This window comes from Erithacus rubecula, assembly GCF_903797595.1.
Source record: "Erithacus rubecula genome assembly, chromosome: 6".
Lineage (NCBI taxonomy): Eukaryota > Metazoa > Chordata > Aves > Passeriformes > Muscicapidae > Erithacus > Erithacus rubecula.
Genome location: NC_136688.1, coordinates 27,429,840 through 27,445,209, shown reverse-complemented (window position 1 = coordinate 27,445,209; position 15,370 = coordinate 27,429,840). Strand labels below are relative to the sequence as shown.

General features: G+C 40.3%; 1 protein-coding gene across 3 annotated transcripts in view; it reads right to left on the bottom strand.

Moving 5' to 3' along the window:
• Positions 1-15,370, bottom strand: part of LOC306803904 (deubiquitinase DESI2-like) — a 72,664-nt gene that overhangs the window by 55,095 nt on the left and 2,199 nt on the right. The window contains exons 2-3 of one of the 3 annotated variants that reach the window (XM_079309867.1): positions 14,630-14,785; positions 10,412-10,650 (exon numbers count right to left, since the gene is read on the bottom strand). In XM_079309867.1, coding sequence (XP_079165993.1) covers positions 10,412-10,650; positions 14,630-14,702 — 312 coding nt within the window. In that variant the 5' untranslated portion in view covers positions 14,703-14,785. Of the gene's footprint in view, positions 1-10,411; positions 10,651-14,629; positions 15,292-15,370 lie in introns of those variants that run through there. The other 2 variants (XM_079309866.1, XM_079309868.1) reach the window with 2 other exon arrangements.

The window sequence follows — 15,370 nt, the reverse complement described above, 5'->3', positions numbered from 1 at the left end:
TTTCCTATATCTAAACCTCTCTTTGCAGTCCCTTCATAGAACCTGAACTTTTATAAAGGAAATAAAGAAATACAAAAAGTATTGAAAGGTGTTTCAAAATTGGTCCCAATTTTTAACTTTTCCATTACTTTTCTAAATTATATGTTCAAAGTAGGGCAAAATGCAACTTGCAAGAGCTAGTCTTTACAGCTTGGTAATAGTGGTTAGTAACTACAGGTGCTCCACTGTCTTCTTTGATTGCATGATTTCCCTTACAAATCACTGTGGTTGGTTGCTGGGTTTTTTTTCATAATACTTGAATGTAATTCCCTCTCCTTATTTTACTTGCTGCTCATGTTGGATGATTAGCCAGTACATACAATAGAATGCTGTGATTCTCTGGGACTATTACAGCATTCCAACAATACAAGGAACCTTTTAGCTTCTAGAACAAAACACCACAGCCAACAGCAGCTGCATCCACAAGTGCCTTTTGATAGTTTCAATACGACTATTACTACCATACTATTATGACCAGCTTTAGATGGTTGATTGTTTTTACTAGTTTAAACCCCTCACTTTAAAACTCCTGTTATTTTTAAAGAGTGAGGTATCAATCTATGTCTAAGCAAAAATGGTAGCTCTGTAACTCCCCAGGACTATCTCATCTCTTGTTTGGTTAGATACAGAGATTAGGCAGCTCATTCCCTCAGAAAAGCAAGAAGGTATGGCTTTAGTGTTAGACCTTTAAGTTGATGCATTTGATCTCTGAACCTGGATAGCTTTCTACAGCTTTAGAAGACTTAGTGGTGGGTTTTGTTTAACCCAATAAATTCTGTAAGATGTGCACAGAGTGCTCTAACAGGGCCCTTCATAAAATCAACATCAGCAAACAGGTTATGTGCACTTACCAAATGACTCAGTCAAACCAAAACCCACTGCAATGCCTTCTCAAATAAACCTCACATATAAAAGCATCATTAAACTGTGAAGGAAAGTCTGCTGATAAAGAAGAAAATCTAGTAGGATTTGGAGATGAAACTCAGTAGATTTTTTCCTGTCATTACTCCCACCCTAAAATTATCATATAAGCCTTCTGTGGTACACATTCTAGGTACCAGTGTTTCTGAGCACTGCTATAATGTAAGCTGAAATCCAAACCAAAGAAAACCAGTCATGGTGTCCCGTCCCATCCCACCTACACTTGTTGAGCTTAGTCTGTGGTCTCACTTGGCAATGGCAAATGAGCCCACTGCACAAAGGCAGCCTGTAACAATGCATGTTACCCATTTTCTGCCTGTTCTTGTTGGTATCATGAGAGTGGCCCCATGCTTAATCACCATGTGCAGATTTTCACAAAGGACCTATCTGCTAATCTCTCACAAGTCTAAATGAAGGGAGATTCTTTTTAACTGTGCCAAAGCAAAAAGCTGTGTTTGTTTCTACAGAGCTACTGAAACCAAAAGCTTGAGATTAAATACATTTGTTATTTAGGAAGACAGAAGATATCACAGATGTCATGGGAATACATTGGTCAGAAATTTATTCTTTTAATAGATCTTTCCCATCTTACATTTATCAGCAATCCTATAACACAAGGCAGATCATCATCTGAACAGCAAAAATAAATGTGAATCCAGCCACCCAAAAGGTGAAGAGAAAAAATTCTGTCTTGCAACAGTGATGAAGATTCAGCTGGAGGCAGAGCAGAGAGGCTGGGAGAAGCACTAAGGCCTCTTGCAAAGTTGGTGGAGTTCATAGATGTAAGGATATGTGTCTTACCCTTTGCTAATTCATCCTACCAGATTTTGGGATGCTGTTCCTACCCTGCATCCTTGTTAATGTCTGTCTCTTCCTGCACATCCAAGATCATGGCTTTCCATGAAACACAGCCAAATGGCTATGCTGCAGTAGCCACTCTCCAAACCAAGGCACATTGACTTCCTTTTACCCAGTGAAGAATCAGGGAAGAAAGAAGAATGGGAAAGAAGAGCCCTGGCTCCTGAAGGCATGCATGGACAGGGTAGGCATCAGAGTCTTGCTTCCCCTTTCCCAGGGCAATTTTTCTCCCTACCAATCTGCCCTGTGACCCACCCAAGGACAGAAGCCAAATCTACATGACTTCTTCAGGTGGCAGAGATAATATCATCATTCTAGCAAAAGTACATTTGCTGCCTTTATTACCCTGCATATTCTTAACGCATGAATGCTATGAAATGCCACAAAGCACTAGTGGTATGTCACTAACCACTCCAGCTTCAACACAGAGATGGCAACTCCTGACAGGACTACTATCAATAGTCTCTGAATCATTTTGAGATGAATCAGACTGTTCAAAAATTTAATAGTCATGCACCAGCTTTCTGCTTCCTTACAAATTATGAGTAATACTTGCATTGAACAAGGAACTAACATTTTGAAGAAAAATAATCTCTAATTCTCCCTGTTTTTTCTGCCACTGGTTAATATGAGGGCAATAATTTTCAGATTGCTGATTAAAATCCGATGAGAAGTTATCTTTAAATGATTGGGTGTGGGGGGGGAAGATTGTCACATGAATGTTTTCTAAACAGTTTTTTATTTTTCTAAATATTCCTGGCATACTACCTGCTCCCCAGAGGATAAGGAGGCTAGGTGGCACTGCAGACTAATGGACTAGCTTATTATTATAGGAATTAATTTAGTGAATTTGGTGATCTTCTCAACCAGCTCCACAGCTGACAGATTTCTTCAACCCTCAATCATGGAAGAAATCAAAGGCAATGGGCCTAAGCACATAACTTTGTAAGGTCAGTCCTGGAATGAAAAGCCAATGGAGAGAACCCACTGCTCATCCTCATAACTTCGCTTGACATAATGCAGCAAGGATATAAATAAAATAAATAAAATACTGCTTCAGTCAGTATTGCTTCAGACATATATCAGAGTTTGCCTGTTCTGCCAATTCCTCATATAAGCATTATGAACACTAAAGAACACACTCTCACCTACAGCCATAACCTAACCTAACAGAGAGAGTGATACTTGCTTCTTTCTGGTAAAAAAAAAAAATACCTTAATAAAAATTAAATTATGTTAAAATAAAATAAAATAATAGAGTGTTTTTCTTCCTATGTTGCCTACTTTGCCTAAGCAGTATGTCAGTATCAGAAAATATCTATGTTCCTATAAAGAAAAAAATTATTTTATCCATAAAGGTGTTATGCACATATCATTCTCCTGGTTCAAAAAAAAGCATACACAACAGCCTATTTCCATCAACAAAACAAAAACCCTATAGCAAGCTTGCTTCACCCTGTGCTTTGCTCTGTTAGTATCACTCCCAACATCTCTCTCTCACCTGCTCCACATACACACATGTGCATCTTCAGTTCTCTGCATTTTCAGACTTCCCCAGACCATATACTTTAGCCTTGTTCAAGCCCCTTCCTAAAATCTACTGCCTGTTGATTCTACTCCCTGACTCTGGCTATTTTATTCAATAAAGATATTTCATTTATGTTTCTGCATCTTGAAAAAACACATAGTGTCTGCCTTGCCCTTACTGGCATCTTTGCACAGCAGTAATCACATTCACCTTCTATAACAATAATTCTCATTTATAAAATAACAGCAAGGAAGAATCTCCAGCTCTGAATTAGGGCAAAGATATTACTTTAAAGGATGGGGGTTTCCAGAATAGAAGCTCCTACATGATTATTACTTAGAAAATTACTCCTTATTGGAAAAAGCAAAAAACAGTCTTAGTAGAATTCTAACAGAGGTAAGTACAAGCACAGCACTGGAGGACAATGATTGCTTGAGACAGAAAAAATCTTCCAGCTTCTCAGATTTGACACACCTACTTCTATAGTGTAATTTTTCTTTCCTGCTTTATGACTAATATTATGATTGCCATGTGTTAAATCTAGCATTATAACATGCCTTACAATGACATGAAGCTTGTACCTTTCAGTCTCCAGTAGACCTTATCTAAAGAACCTGGAAATTTAAATTATGCCATCTGCTCTTTCATCTGCTTTGATAGGATAACGCTGTGATCCTTAAAGCACATCACACCTGCTACCTTGATTTCATATGCACTGTTGTTGCAGTGGCACCCAAATATTTAGTAAAAACTCAGCACCATTGCATTTGAAGAGATAAAAGCTTAAGGTTATCCTTAAGCTAAAGTTCCAAAGATACCAGCTATACCCAGATACATTCGTGTCCTTCATATGTCTTACTGGAGCAGAAGGGCACTAACCTCCTCCTCAGCCCTCTCCCTTTTTCCTGTCAGAGGGCTGTAAATTCCCAGACCAGCACATCTCTTCCTTTTTAACTCCTAATGTCACCCACCTGATGTGGGGAATGGCAGAAAGGGTAGGAAGTGTGCAAGAATAGCCTCTACCTATCACCCCTACCCCTAAACCAGTACCATTGTCCTTTCTCACAAACAGGATGAGAAAATAACTTCTGTTTTCTAGTCTTGTCTATTTTCCTCCCAGTTTCCTCTTCCCACAGAAGACATCTTTGAGTCCAAGAGGAAATACTGGCCAAAGAACTCGTATTGATACAATAATTTCAACATCTCCTCAGCAAGGCCAGAAGGCAGCCCCTCTGCTTCTGTAACCCTGAAACAGCCAGAAGAGGGAGATGATGTACAGAGAAGCTGATGGGAAAAGGGGAAGGAGAGGGGAAAAGGCAGAGGCAGCAGCTGAAAACTGACCCTTGTTGAACCCTCCACACCAGGCTCAGCTTCTTATCTGCTCCCAATCTCTGTTTTGATTTGCACTATGAACTCTGCTTAGTCCTTACTATCTATTATTTGATGAAGGGCAGAGAACTAACTGGGCTACTGGCATAATTTATTTTTAACAGTGATAAAAAATTGGGGAAAATACATCAACTGGGTTGTAAATCAGTTGAGTTGAATGGGCAGTCCTTGTTGATCTAGAAACCAAATAAATATGTCTAAGTAGACATGGAAATAGAAACTGCATCTGGTTTTCTTCAACAGCCACAAAGCTCAGTTATAGCACTGCAGCAACACCACCTGAGCTCTTTGTGAAACACACTCAGATTGTATGTCCTATACTCTCTCTGCTCACCATTAAATAAGAAAGATGAAAGTGCCTGGCAGGAAGCAGTGGTCCAGCACAAACCCTTTTTTGGCTTAGATGTACCAAGGGAGCAAATGAGAACTACACCCATTAACACTATCATCAGAGCACCCTGGCTGGCAGACACACCAGCCTGCTCCTGTCTGGGACACAGTTCTAAGTGGGAACCAACAAAGACTGCAAGTAATCTATTTATACCAAAGGGAAACTCTACTATCTGAGTGAAAAAGAGGAGAGAGTTCTCACACTGCCAAAGCAGCAGAACTAAGCTATGCAAGGCTCTGCTATAATACAAGGCCATGCTTCTGAAACAGAAAGAACTATGGAGAGACTAAGCCAAGGGTATGGCCTCAACAAAAGCAAAAAAAAAGAAAACGAAAACAATTTTAAAAGATACAATGTGAAGATATGCTGAAATGGATGGGTAGAGGGTAATGAAGGAGAAACATGATTAAGATTCATAAGGCCTCCTCCATCCTGTCCTGAAATTACCATCTGAAATGCTCTGGAGGCCCCTCTGGGATGGCAGAGATTGTACCAATTTCAGTACACAAAGATTCAGAGATCATAGGCCCAATACATCACCAGAGAAGGAGAGAGAGGGCAGTCAGACAATGAATGAGTTTAATACAACATAGAGACTGCAACTAACTGAAGGGTAAAGTTACAGGTACAGATTTTGATTAACCCCAGAGGAACATAGATTATTAGAAAAGAAAGTCTAATGAAACTAAAAATATTGGCAAGGACATTTATCTACAAAGCTCAGGCTTTCATGAAATAGATATGCAAATAGGTGTATATCCACATGTACATACAGAATCACATATAAATATATATAACAAACTTTTTACTAGAGCTCAGTGGACTGTTATTCTCTATATAATACTTTGCTAGAATTCCTTTGCTCACTGTCCTAAGTCTCTCCCTGGAAAATGGAGAAGGAAATTCACTTTACACAACAAGGGCTATACCTTATCCAGTGTCTGACTTGTTCAGGTCAATCTATAAGGCTTTGCTCTCATTCATACCCATCCTGTCCTCCCAGCATGCTGGTCCAATACTTCCTTCCTTCCTGTAGAGTCAGTAAAACACCAGCAATACACAGGTCTTAAAGTTATGATGGTCCTTATACCTGGAGTCTCCCAGTCTCACTGAGTTACACTTGTATAGGTTCAGCAGGAAGCATTCTGGTTTGGGTTCCTGGTGGATAGAACATATTTCCTGGAGGGTGCCTCACTATCAGTGCTGCAAGCATGACACTCTTTTCAATCATCTTCCCATTTCCCCTTCAACCAGCTCACATTCATACAGACACTGCTTGGGAAGAACAGTACCCACTTTTGAGCAAAGTTTGCATATTGCAGCTGTTTCTGCTCAGAAGTGGAGGGGAAACACTTCACTCTCAAAAGTCAGCACCAAGATTGTTAGATTTATGCCCAGAATAAACACTCTGTGCTGACAGAAGTGAGAGGTTAAAAGAGACCAGATGAAAACTCTACAGGGAACCATTTCAGAGCCAGGTCTTCTAGGAAAGCTTTTGCTTCTCTCAGAGAAGCCCTGGAAGATCAGGAGAAATAAGCTTAGCCAGATGTCCTTTGCTCAGCTTGAATGTCGGAATCTCTTCTGTTTGCTGGATAAAGGCCAGGCCTGAGCTCTGAGCACTGGCAGGAGAAACCTGCTCTCACTCAGGCAGCAAGACAAAGTCAGAGGACAAAGACGAGAGGACACGGCCACAAACATTTTTCCTTATGGCAAGTCAGTTCTAACCCAGCTCACATTGTGTCTCCAAATTGCAGAGGTGACAGACATGTTCTGTTTACTGCTTACTAGAAGAGTGCCAAAGAGAAAGAATGCACTGATCACAGGCTTCTTCCTTCTCCATTGTCAAAGAAAATGCAGCTTACCTAAATGAGGAGGAAGCATTCAGCCACACCAGACAGGATGGGTGCTCAAAGAAAGGATACACCCAATTGAGCAATGCAGAGTATGTGTAAAACAGAAGCCTGCTTCCTGAATAAGCCATACCTGCCAAACAAAATATCTTTTTCTAACACATGGTGCCTTTGACATTTTCCTTCAGTCGTGAGGAGACTTACAATTCATAAGTGCCATAACCATATATAATTCATCAGCTGTCTCCACAGGACTGAAAAATAAATCAGATCAAACCCAAAATCTATTTTAAACATGCTTATTCACATGTTATTCAATGTGCCAAATTAATTTTGCTTTACATAGCTAAAGGATTCCTTTTTTTAGGATTTTTCTTTGTTTTTGAAAGCACTTTGCCTCAAAATGAATTACATTTTAAAAGGGAATTCCTGCTCAGAATTCATGTTCATTGCTTTTATTTTTAAAAACGTCCATCTCCCAATATATTGAAACTACGGACAGAAGCCTCACTGAACTCAGAAGCAAAATCAGACCCAAAAGACATAGGGGAGTAGAACAGATTTCAGCATTAAGAAACAATAACAATTTCACAGGTCTGGGAATCATGGCATGGGGGAAAGAGGAAGTGTCTCCACCTTGGAGAGCAAGGCAAGGTACAGGAAAGAAAGAAAAGCTCATGTGTCAGTCAAACCTGGATAATGAGGTGCAGCCCAATTCTGCACAGTGCTGAGAGCTTCTTACAGTGATGGGAACTTGCAGTGCCCAGCCTCTGATCACCAAAGCCTAAATGCTCCTATAATGCTTTTAAAAAGGAATTCCCAGTGATTCCTCCCACAACAAAAAGAAAGAATACCCCTACTCTCCTGTTGCTGAGCCTCCTTACAATTTTCAGTATATGGTTGATGCCCACTGGTTGATGCCCACTGAGCCTATCTGAACTCACCATGCTGTTTATAGACAGCAGCAGAGTCCAGATGTGGCCATGATTCCAGGGGAAGGACAGAAGAGGCCCTGGGCAGCAGCCCCTGTGTCACATCACCAGGACTGCATCACTGGGCACATGCTGCTCTGTAGAGGAGATCCCTGTCCCTGCCTCTGCTGACCCCCACACTGCAAGCATGCTTCCCAGGAGGCTTTGATTCACAGGCTCTATGTGAGCACCACTTCACTTTGTAGAGGAGTTTGTAAAGACTGTAACTCCTTTTCATTCCTGAAATGCTGGGGCACAGTGACAGCTTGCCCTCAGCACTGCAGAAAATTAATTCAGTACTTTTTTGCTGCCACATGTTTCTAGGCAGCCCTGGTCCTACTTCCTCCACCCTTCCAACCCCAGAGTGCTGTAATGGCTCCAATTCCTTCTGCTCTGCTTCCAGATGGCTGGGTACCAAGATCCAGGGACCCCAGATGTCATCAGCATTGGATGGCCATTCCATCATAGGAGAGGAATAAGAGATCCCAGGAGTAGAAGCTAGCAGGGGCCAAAGTAAGGCTTCTAGCATCCCAGTGCAAGAGGCTGCAGCTGCAGTATTCTGGGATGCCCCAGCACTAAAAATAGTAGTGACTAGAAGAACTGTTCCATTGACACTTGGCACCATACACATTGATACATGCTGAGCTGGCCATACCCACTGCTGATTACAGCAGATGTGCTTGTAGTTGCAGCCTGGAAGGATTTTTAGGATTAAATCCAAAGTCTGCCAACACACACAGACTCAGGCATACGTTCTCATACCTTACATGTCTAAACATTGACTTCTGAATTGTTCTCAAACAAATGGATTTTGTAGGCAGTTCATATATAGTACAGGCATGCAGAAGTCCAGATACTTAAGATCCTCTTTGCAGGGGATGCTTAGAAACAAAGCTGAGTGCATGAAAATGGAGATGAAGTAGTTGTCAGCCAGAAGTGACAGCCTTCAAACATTATCACTCCTTTAACTTCCATTAAAAATGACAGGATAAAATGTCTCTCACAACTGTGGTGCTCTGAGAAGGAACCACTACCAGTGCAGGTGTCTCCAAATAGTCCAAAGAGGAACTCAGATTATCAATTTTACATAGCTCTCCTCCACTTAATTAAAACACTTCTAGTAATTAGGGAACCCCACTGGCTTTCCTCCTGTCTACCTCCAGATTCTCCTCCTCCTTGAAATTCAAATTTGAACTGCCCTGAAGCACAGAGAGTGTTTAAACTCTGGATTCATTTCAAGTTAATAAGCAGATGATGCCAAGCAATGGAGTTTGGATTGACACTTCAATCAAAGTTCAAGAGAGTAAGGATGAGAGTAGAAATATGTATTCACCTCCATTCACAGACAACTATGGACATTCAGCCTTTCAATCATATCAAGGATGAATCTGTCACATTAGACCTGGAAAGTCTGCATAATTTAAATATGTGCTCAAATAAAGGTAAGTTACCAAACATTGCCACTTACTGGCAAATCGATTGTAAAATGACCTTTTTAATCCTATAACTGGGAACAGTCTGAGCTAATAAAACTCTCAGCAAACAAAAAAAAAAAGAATGGATTCAAACAGAAATATGTCAGAAAAACAGTCTGCAGCATAAGGGTCCAACAAAAGACACCAACAACAGAGGGGATTAAATACAAGGATATTGGAAATCAAACACTGGAACATTAAATATGGAATATTTAATTCCACAGTTGTCAAATCTACTACCCACACACACACATTTAATCTCATTTGTGGAAAACATGCAAGGCTAAAAGAAGGGCATTGCATTAAAGCCACATTAAAAGAGGCAACGACAATGTCTCTCTTTTTTCTTTCATTAAGTAGTCCAGAAACAACAAGTAAGCAACTAGGTCAGACTGAACTGAGCAGTCCAAACCGTATTTTATCATTTTGTTCTGAAAAACAAAAAAATAGGGAAAGTCATTTTAAAATCCCAAACTATGGTTTCTGCATTTTCATTCATCTCACTTGTTCAGCTTTGGTAGAAGGTTTAGCATGAGCTGTATCTCACCTCATTAAATCCAGCTACCCTGCAAGCTCAAAATGCACTCTATGCCATGTAAGCAATGCTACTGCATTCTACCACTGTGCTGTTGAATTCAGGAGGGATTCCAGCCTGTGTTTCTGCCCATTAGGAAGACTGCCATCTGCTTATTTGCCTCTGACTTTCCTGTTGCCATAACAGTTGATGCTTGGAAAAGGAAAAGATAAAGCCAAGGAAAGGAAAGGGCATTTAGTGGATAAAAGAACCTTATCTGCCAATATCCTTATCTTGCCAATGAACAAGATACAAGAGCGGAACAACCTGGAAATGGAAAGCAGCTGTTAGACCACTAATTACATGGTTCTCCCCAGAAATAAGATAATTGCCTCTAAGGGATCTATGTATCATGCCCTCAACACTACAGGGTCACTATAGCTTTATTAAATAGCCCCAGAAAACAATTCACTACCTGTTGGGAGATCTTCCACTTGCTTCTCTGCAATATTAATAGATTACTCCTTCTTGAGTCTTTCTCAGTGCTACCATCTGTAAAGGACTGGCTCTGACCACCACACAGCTTCAGAGTTTGTGGGAGGCACAACCCAGTCCATGATTCTTCAATGGGCTGAGCACTGACAGCTTCCCAGAAGTGTCCCTTAAAGAGAAATTCCTCCCAGAGGCAATCTTTTGGGTTGGCACTCTTCTGACCTGCAAAGTAACAGCAAAAAGACTAGAGAGTTAGTACAGCTTTCCAATGGCATCTCAACTAAAAATCATACCATCTTTCAAGATCAGCTTCTGCTCTGGAGGACAGGAGCATAGAATACACTATATTGTTACAGAAAGGCACAGGAAGCAATCTGGAGAATTGTAAGCAGAAAGGATCTTACTTTAATTTCTGGTAAATTTGAGTGGTGAAGGAATAGGAAAACCTGAAGTTCATGGAGGAGTGGAACAAGAATCTCTACCCAGAGCTGACCTGCAGAAGGAGAGACTGGAGCTCTCTCATCTTTGCATTCAATGATACATCACCAGCAACATCAGAACCCTAAAGCCTGTGTGAAAGTTCAGCAGACTTGAAGTTTAATAACAAAAGGTAAAAATGCATCATAATCAACATAGTACATATTGAAACTAGCACATCATTGTCCAAAACAAAGGAATTTCTGGGGTCACTCAGGCACTCTAGAAAAGGGACTAAGGATTACACTGGTTTTGGTAGAGGGCTGCACATACAGAGCTGAAGGAGAGTGAGACACAAGTCAGAAGAAACACCACAAGAACCAGGAGAGTATGAGAAGAAAGCAAAAAATCTGACAGAACAACCAGATGTGGCTTGAAGAACAATTCAGGGAGGGAGTGTTGGGGTAAGATTTGGGTAATTCCTTGAAAAAGACAAGGAGGAAGCACAAACACTACCTGCTGTGCTAGATGAGAAAAAGACCTTAAATAGTTTTTTTTAATTGGAAGTCAACATCAAAGATTCCTAATTCTATTACAATGTTCTTTAATATTAACAACCCAAAGAGATTTGGACTGTGTGCAGCAAAGGATGAGGCCTAGATTTTGAACTTTTAAGTTACTAGATACACAGTAAAATCATGCAGCCTTATTAAGAGCAGCAACTCTTCCAGAGAACTGGATAACAAGCTTACTTTACCTAATTTCAAAAGGTTCCGATAATAATCTGGGCAAGTTAGACCTTGTTCACTTTCTTAATAAATCAGCTGAATGGCTCCTAGAAAGCAGATTCCTGAAGACATCCTGCAGGATTATGGTACAAAGAAAAAGCATCCTCTATTGTAAACCTTTGATTTTATCAATAAAACATCTATCAGGAAAGAACTAGGGAACAACTCCTATTTTTTGGAGGCATCTAGTGAAGTTCCTCATGGTGCAGTGATAAATAATTGTTGAGTTGCAAGAAGTAAAATTTGATTATTCTGACCCATAACTGAGAGCAGAAAAAGGGGAATGAACAATTTTCTCTTGATGACAGAAGGGCAACAGCAGGATCCATCAACTTTGAACACTTGGATGTATCCTGTTAAAATTTGTGGACTGAAGAAGAAGACTAAAAATACAATAACAGCATTTTAAGAGATACCATTATGTAGAATTTATACAGGCAGGTGATAGCTTTTACCAGACTAGCTAAAAATATATAAGTGTCTTAGTAGGTTTTCTAGTTAGTGACTTAATTTTCCCTTCTGCTAAGCCTCTAATCCAGTAGAGTATCACCTATCAACCACTAGCTCTCCCTGCTGAAATTTTTTTCAAATATCCAAGAGGTTTGATAAGGCTTTCTCATTAATTTCCAGAGAATGCAAAGCAGTTTTATACTGTTAATAGCAAGGTTTTAATCAAGAAACATTTGTGAAGCCAAGTATACTTTTTCCTGCAGCATTTCCCTGGTAAAAAAGCTAGTAGCAGAATTTTGTTTTCATTTCAGATAAAAATTTACTCCTGCACAGTAAGAAAAGTAGAACCTCATTAAAGGGGTACTAAGATAGAGTTTGTCTTGTCTTATGAAGCCACATTCTTCTTGCCTAGAAGACATCAAAAGCTCTATGGTGTATTTTTACAGGTTGTGCTACTAATGGGCAAAAGAGCACCTAAATATATATTCCATATTGATGACTCTTACATGGCTTCAGTATTCTAAGGTTGCCATTGTAGCAGGATTTGTGGCCAAACACAGTTGCTATGGGTCACAGTCAAATCTCTTTCCACGTGAGAGCAGATCTTCCTTGTTACTGGGCAGTTGTGCCTTTCCCTGAGCTCCTATAACCACCCGAGGCACTTTTACAACAGCTTACCAGAGGCAGAGTTACCTGTGTGAAGGTTTTTTCCATTCAGAGAGAAGACAGAACTTGAACAGAAGCACTGCAAATCAAAAAGCAGCAGAAATTTGGATAAAGACCAGGTTCCGAGGAGATAGTTGATGCCTGTGAACTACTGCTTAGAGAGCTATGGCATCGTCTCCACTCCAAACAAACACTTGGTCCAGCTATGTATATTTGAATTTCTATGACATTTGGACCCAGTTTCCTTGTTTGGAGTTGTCCCTACCAGGCAAATGTTGATTAATGTTGTCCTGAAAGAAATGCAATCAATGCAGCCTCTTCTAAAAGTGGGGAGATGTTTAGGAAGTGAAAGAAGTGAAAAGTAAGAACATCCCCTCTCTTTCACAGAGATAACTCCACTGATGGGTAGATTTTCCTCCTGCTGCATGTAACTAGATACTTCTAGCGTGCTACTTATTGTTTGGAAAGCTAAAGATGTGCTGGATGAAATATTAAAGCTTTCTATTCTCTGCCCTCTTTCTGCCTTTTTAAGGTTACTTCAATAATCGACACATAGCCTCTTGGCCAAGGGAAAACAGTACAGCCAGTTTTTGATTCTGGCATAGATCATCTTGCTGTAGAAGATCTCCATGCAGCCATGTGTGTAAGCAGCTGTGAACAAGTGGCTATGCATGTCAGCTCTTGAACAGTCTGTGTTGTTAAAGCTTGGATAAACACACAGGCCCCCAAATGATAAACTTAAACCACACTAACAACTGTTTGAGAAAGAGTTCCTTCATCAATAACAGCTATTAGCACATCCGAGTCTGACTCATCCCTTTCACCATCTGCACAATGTGTCATATGCACTAATCTCTCATTTTCTTTGCTCCACGTTTATCTTATCATTCGTGCTTCCCAACTTGCAGGAACATTTGTCTGACCCTTTCCTATAAAACAACAACCACCAATGAGTATTTAGATAACAAGAACATTGCACTAATTTGATATTGCTACCTTGGAAATCAATGGGTCGAGAATTACTAATGAATCATTAATGCTCAGTGATTGTACCTTCAACAGTCACTGATTGTACAGATGGGCCATTTCTGTATTTACACAGTATTACTGCATTCTTTTCATCCATACTTTGCTACCTACTTAAAGCTGTGTTCAGATAGATTAAGTGTACCAAGGACCCTCATGAAAAGCATGGGTGCTAAAGCAAGTATGCATTGCAAAGCATTTACCTGGACAATCGTTAAATGACAGAAATTGCCATCACATCTGGCTTCACAAAGCAAGTATTCTACCTTCAGCACCTTAGGAGCTAATCCATATGGGAGATGTATGGAGTACCTTTAAAAGACATGTCAAGCAATTTGAGTTTCTCTCTGAATCAAAATCTCAGGAGGGCAGCTTTGTGGCACACTTGGATGCCCTTCTGCTAATTCATCCCATTCCATTCTGGTGCTTTTAAAATAGACCAGCATTTGACAAGTTACAGCCATTTGACAACTATCTGCCATCCTTCTTTTCCTCCCACATCTCCCCACTGCCAGGGGAATCATGGTGGGAACACCAGCTCAACACTGGGGGCTTTTTCTCAATGCTAGATGTTAAACCTCTGTATCTTCAGCTGTTTAGCTCCACATCAGAAATGGTTGTTGTGCCCTTGTTAAAGGGCAGTCTACAATCTCACCTCTAAAATGTTAAATGTCATGTCTGTTAGAATCTATTTCAGTCAGTTGAAGCCTTTGAGAACAAATCCCTTTAAATTTAACTGCTTCAAAAGCAAGGCTTCATGCAAAAAAAAAAATATGCCTGCATTTTGGGCAAGTAGGACCTGCTTTGCAAAGAATCAGCACAGATGCTTCCAAGACATCAACAGAAGCACAAACCTTGTCCTTTAGCAGCAACTGTTGAATCCTCAGGGTTATCCAAACTTTTCTCCCTCTCCAGCTCATCTTCCATAATTAGGGCCTTTCACACCAGCCCACATCTCCATATTGCACTGTTCACCTTGAACAGCAGCATACACGTTCTGGCACCAGCACCTGAAACAGCATTTAGAGACAGCAATAGCAAAGTGCCTTCTCTGAAGCAGCATTTTGACTAAGTTTTCTTGTTTTATAACTACAGCCACAGAAGTCCACGTGCAGGAGTGTGTTTGGTTTATGTCACAGCTACATACCACAGCTTTAGAACCACATATGGAGCTGATCAGTGCTCATACATCCCCTGCTTAGGATTTTTAGCAGTGTTTATGCACTACAAACGAATTCAGTAGCAAAAATGAGACATAGCAGCAGTTCAAGGAAAGATTAATTAAAGCTTGAAAAGCAGTGAGAACTTGAATACAGAATGAAGAAAGGTTTCTATTCCTCAGCCCAGAATGTCTACATGTCCATGCAAGAACATCTAACATCCTTTTTCAACCTCTGAGCAAAATGCAGTGAGGGCCATAAAACACTGTGCTGTGTAATTTCAATACAGATTCAAACACTCTCTTCTAGTTAATATTAGAAGAAATTTAACAATTTCATTAGTTTTCTTGACCATATCCTTGACCTACACAGTGTTCCCCAATGGTTTATAGTTAACTGACAAAAATGGGACCACTGCTAGGGAAGCAATTCAAG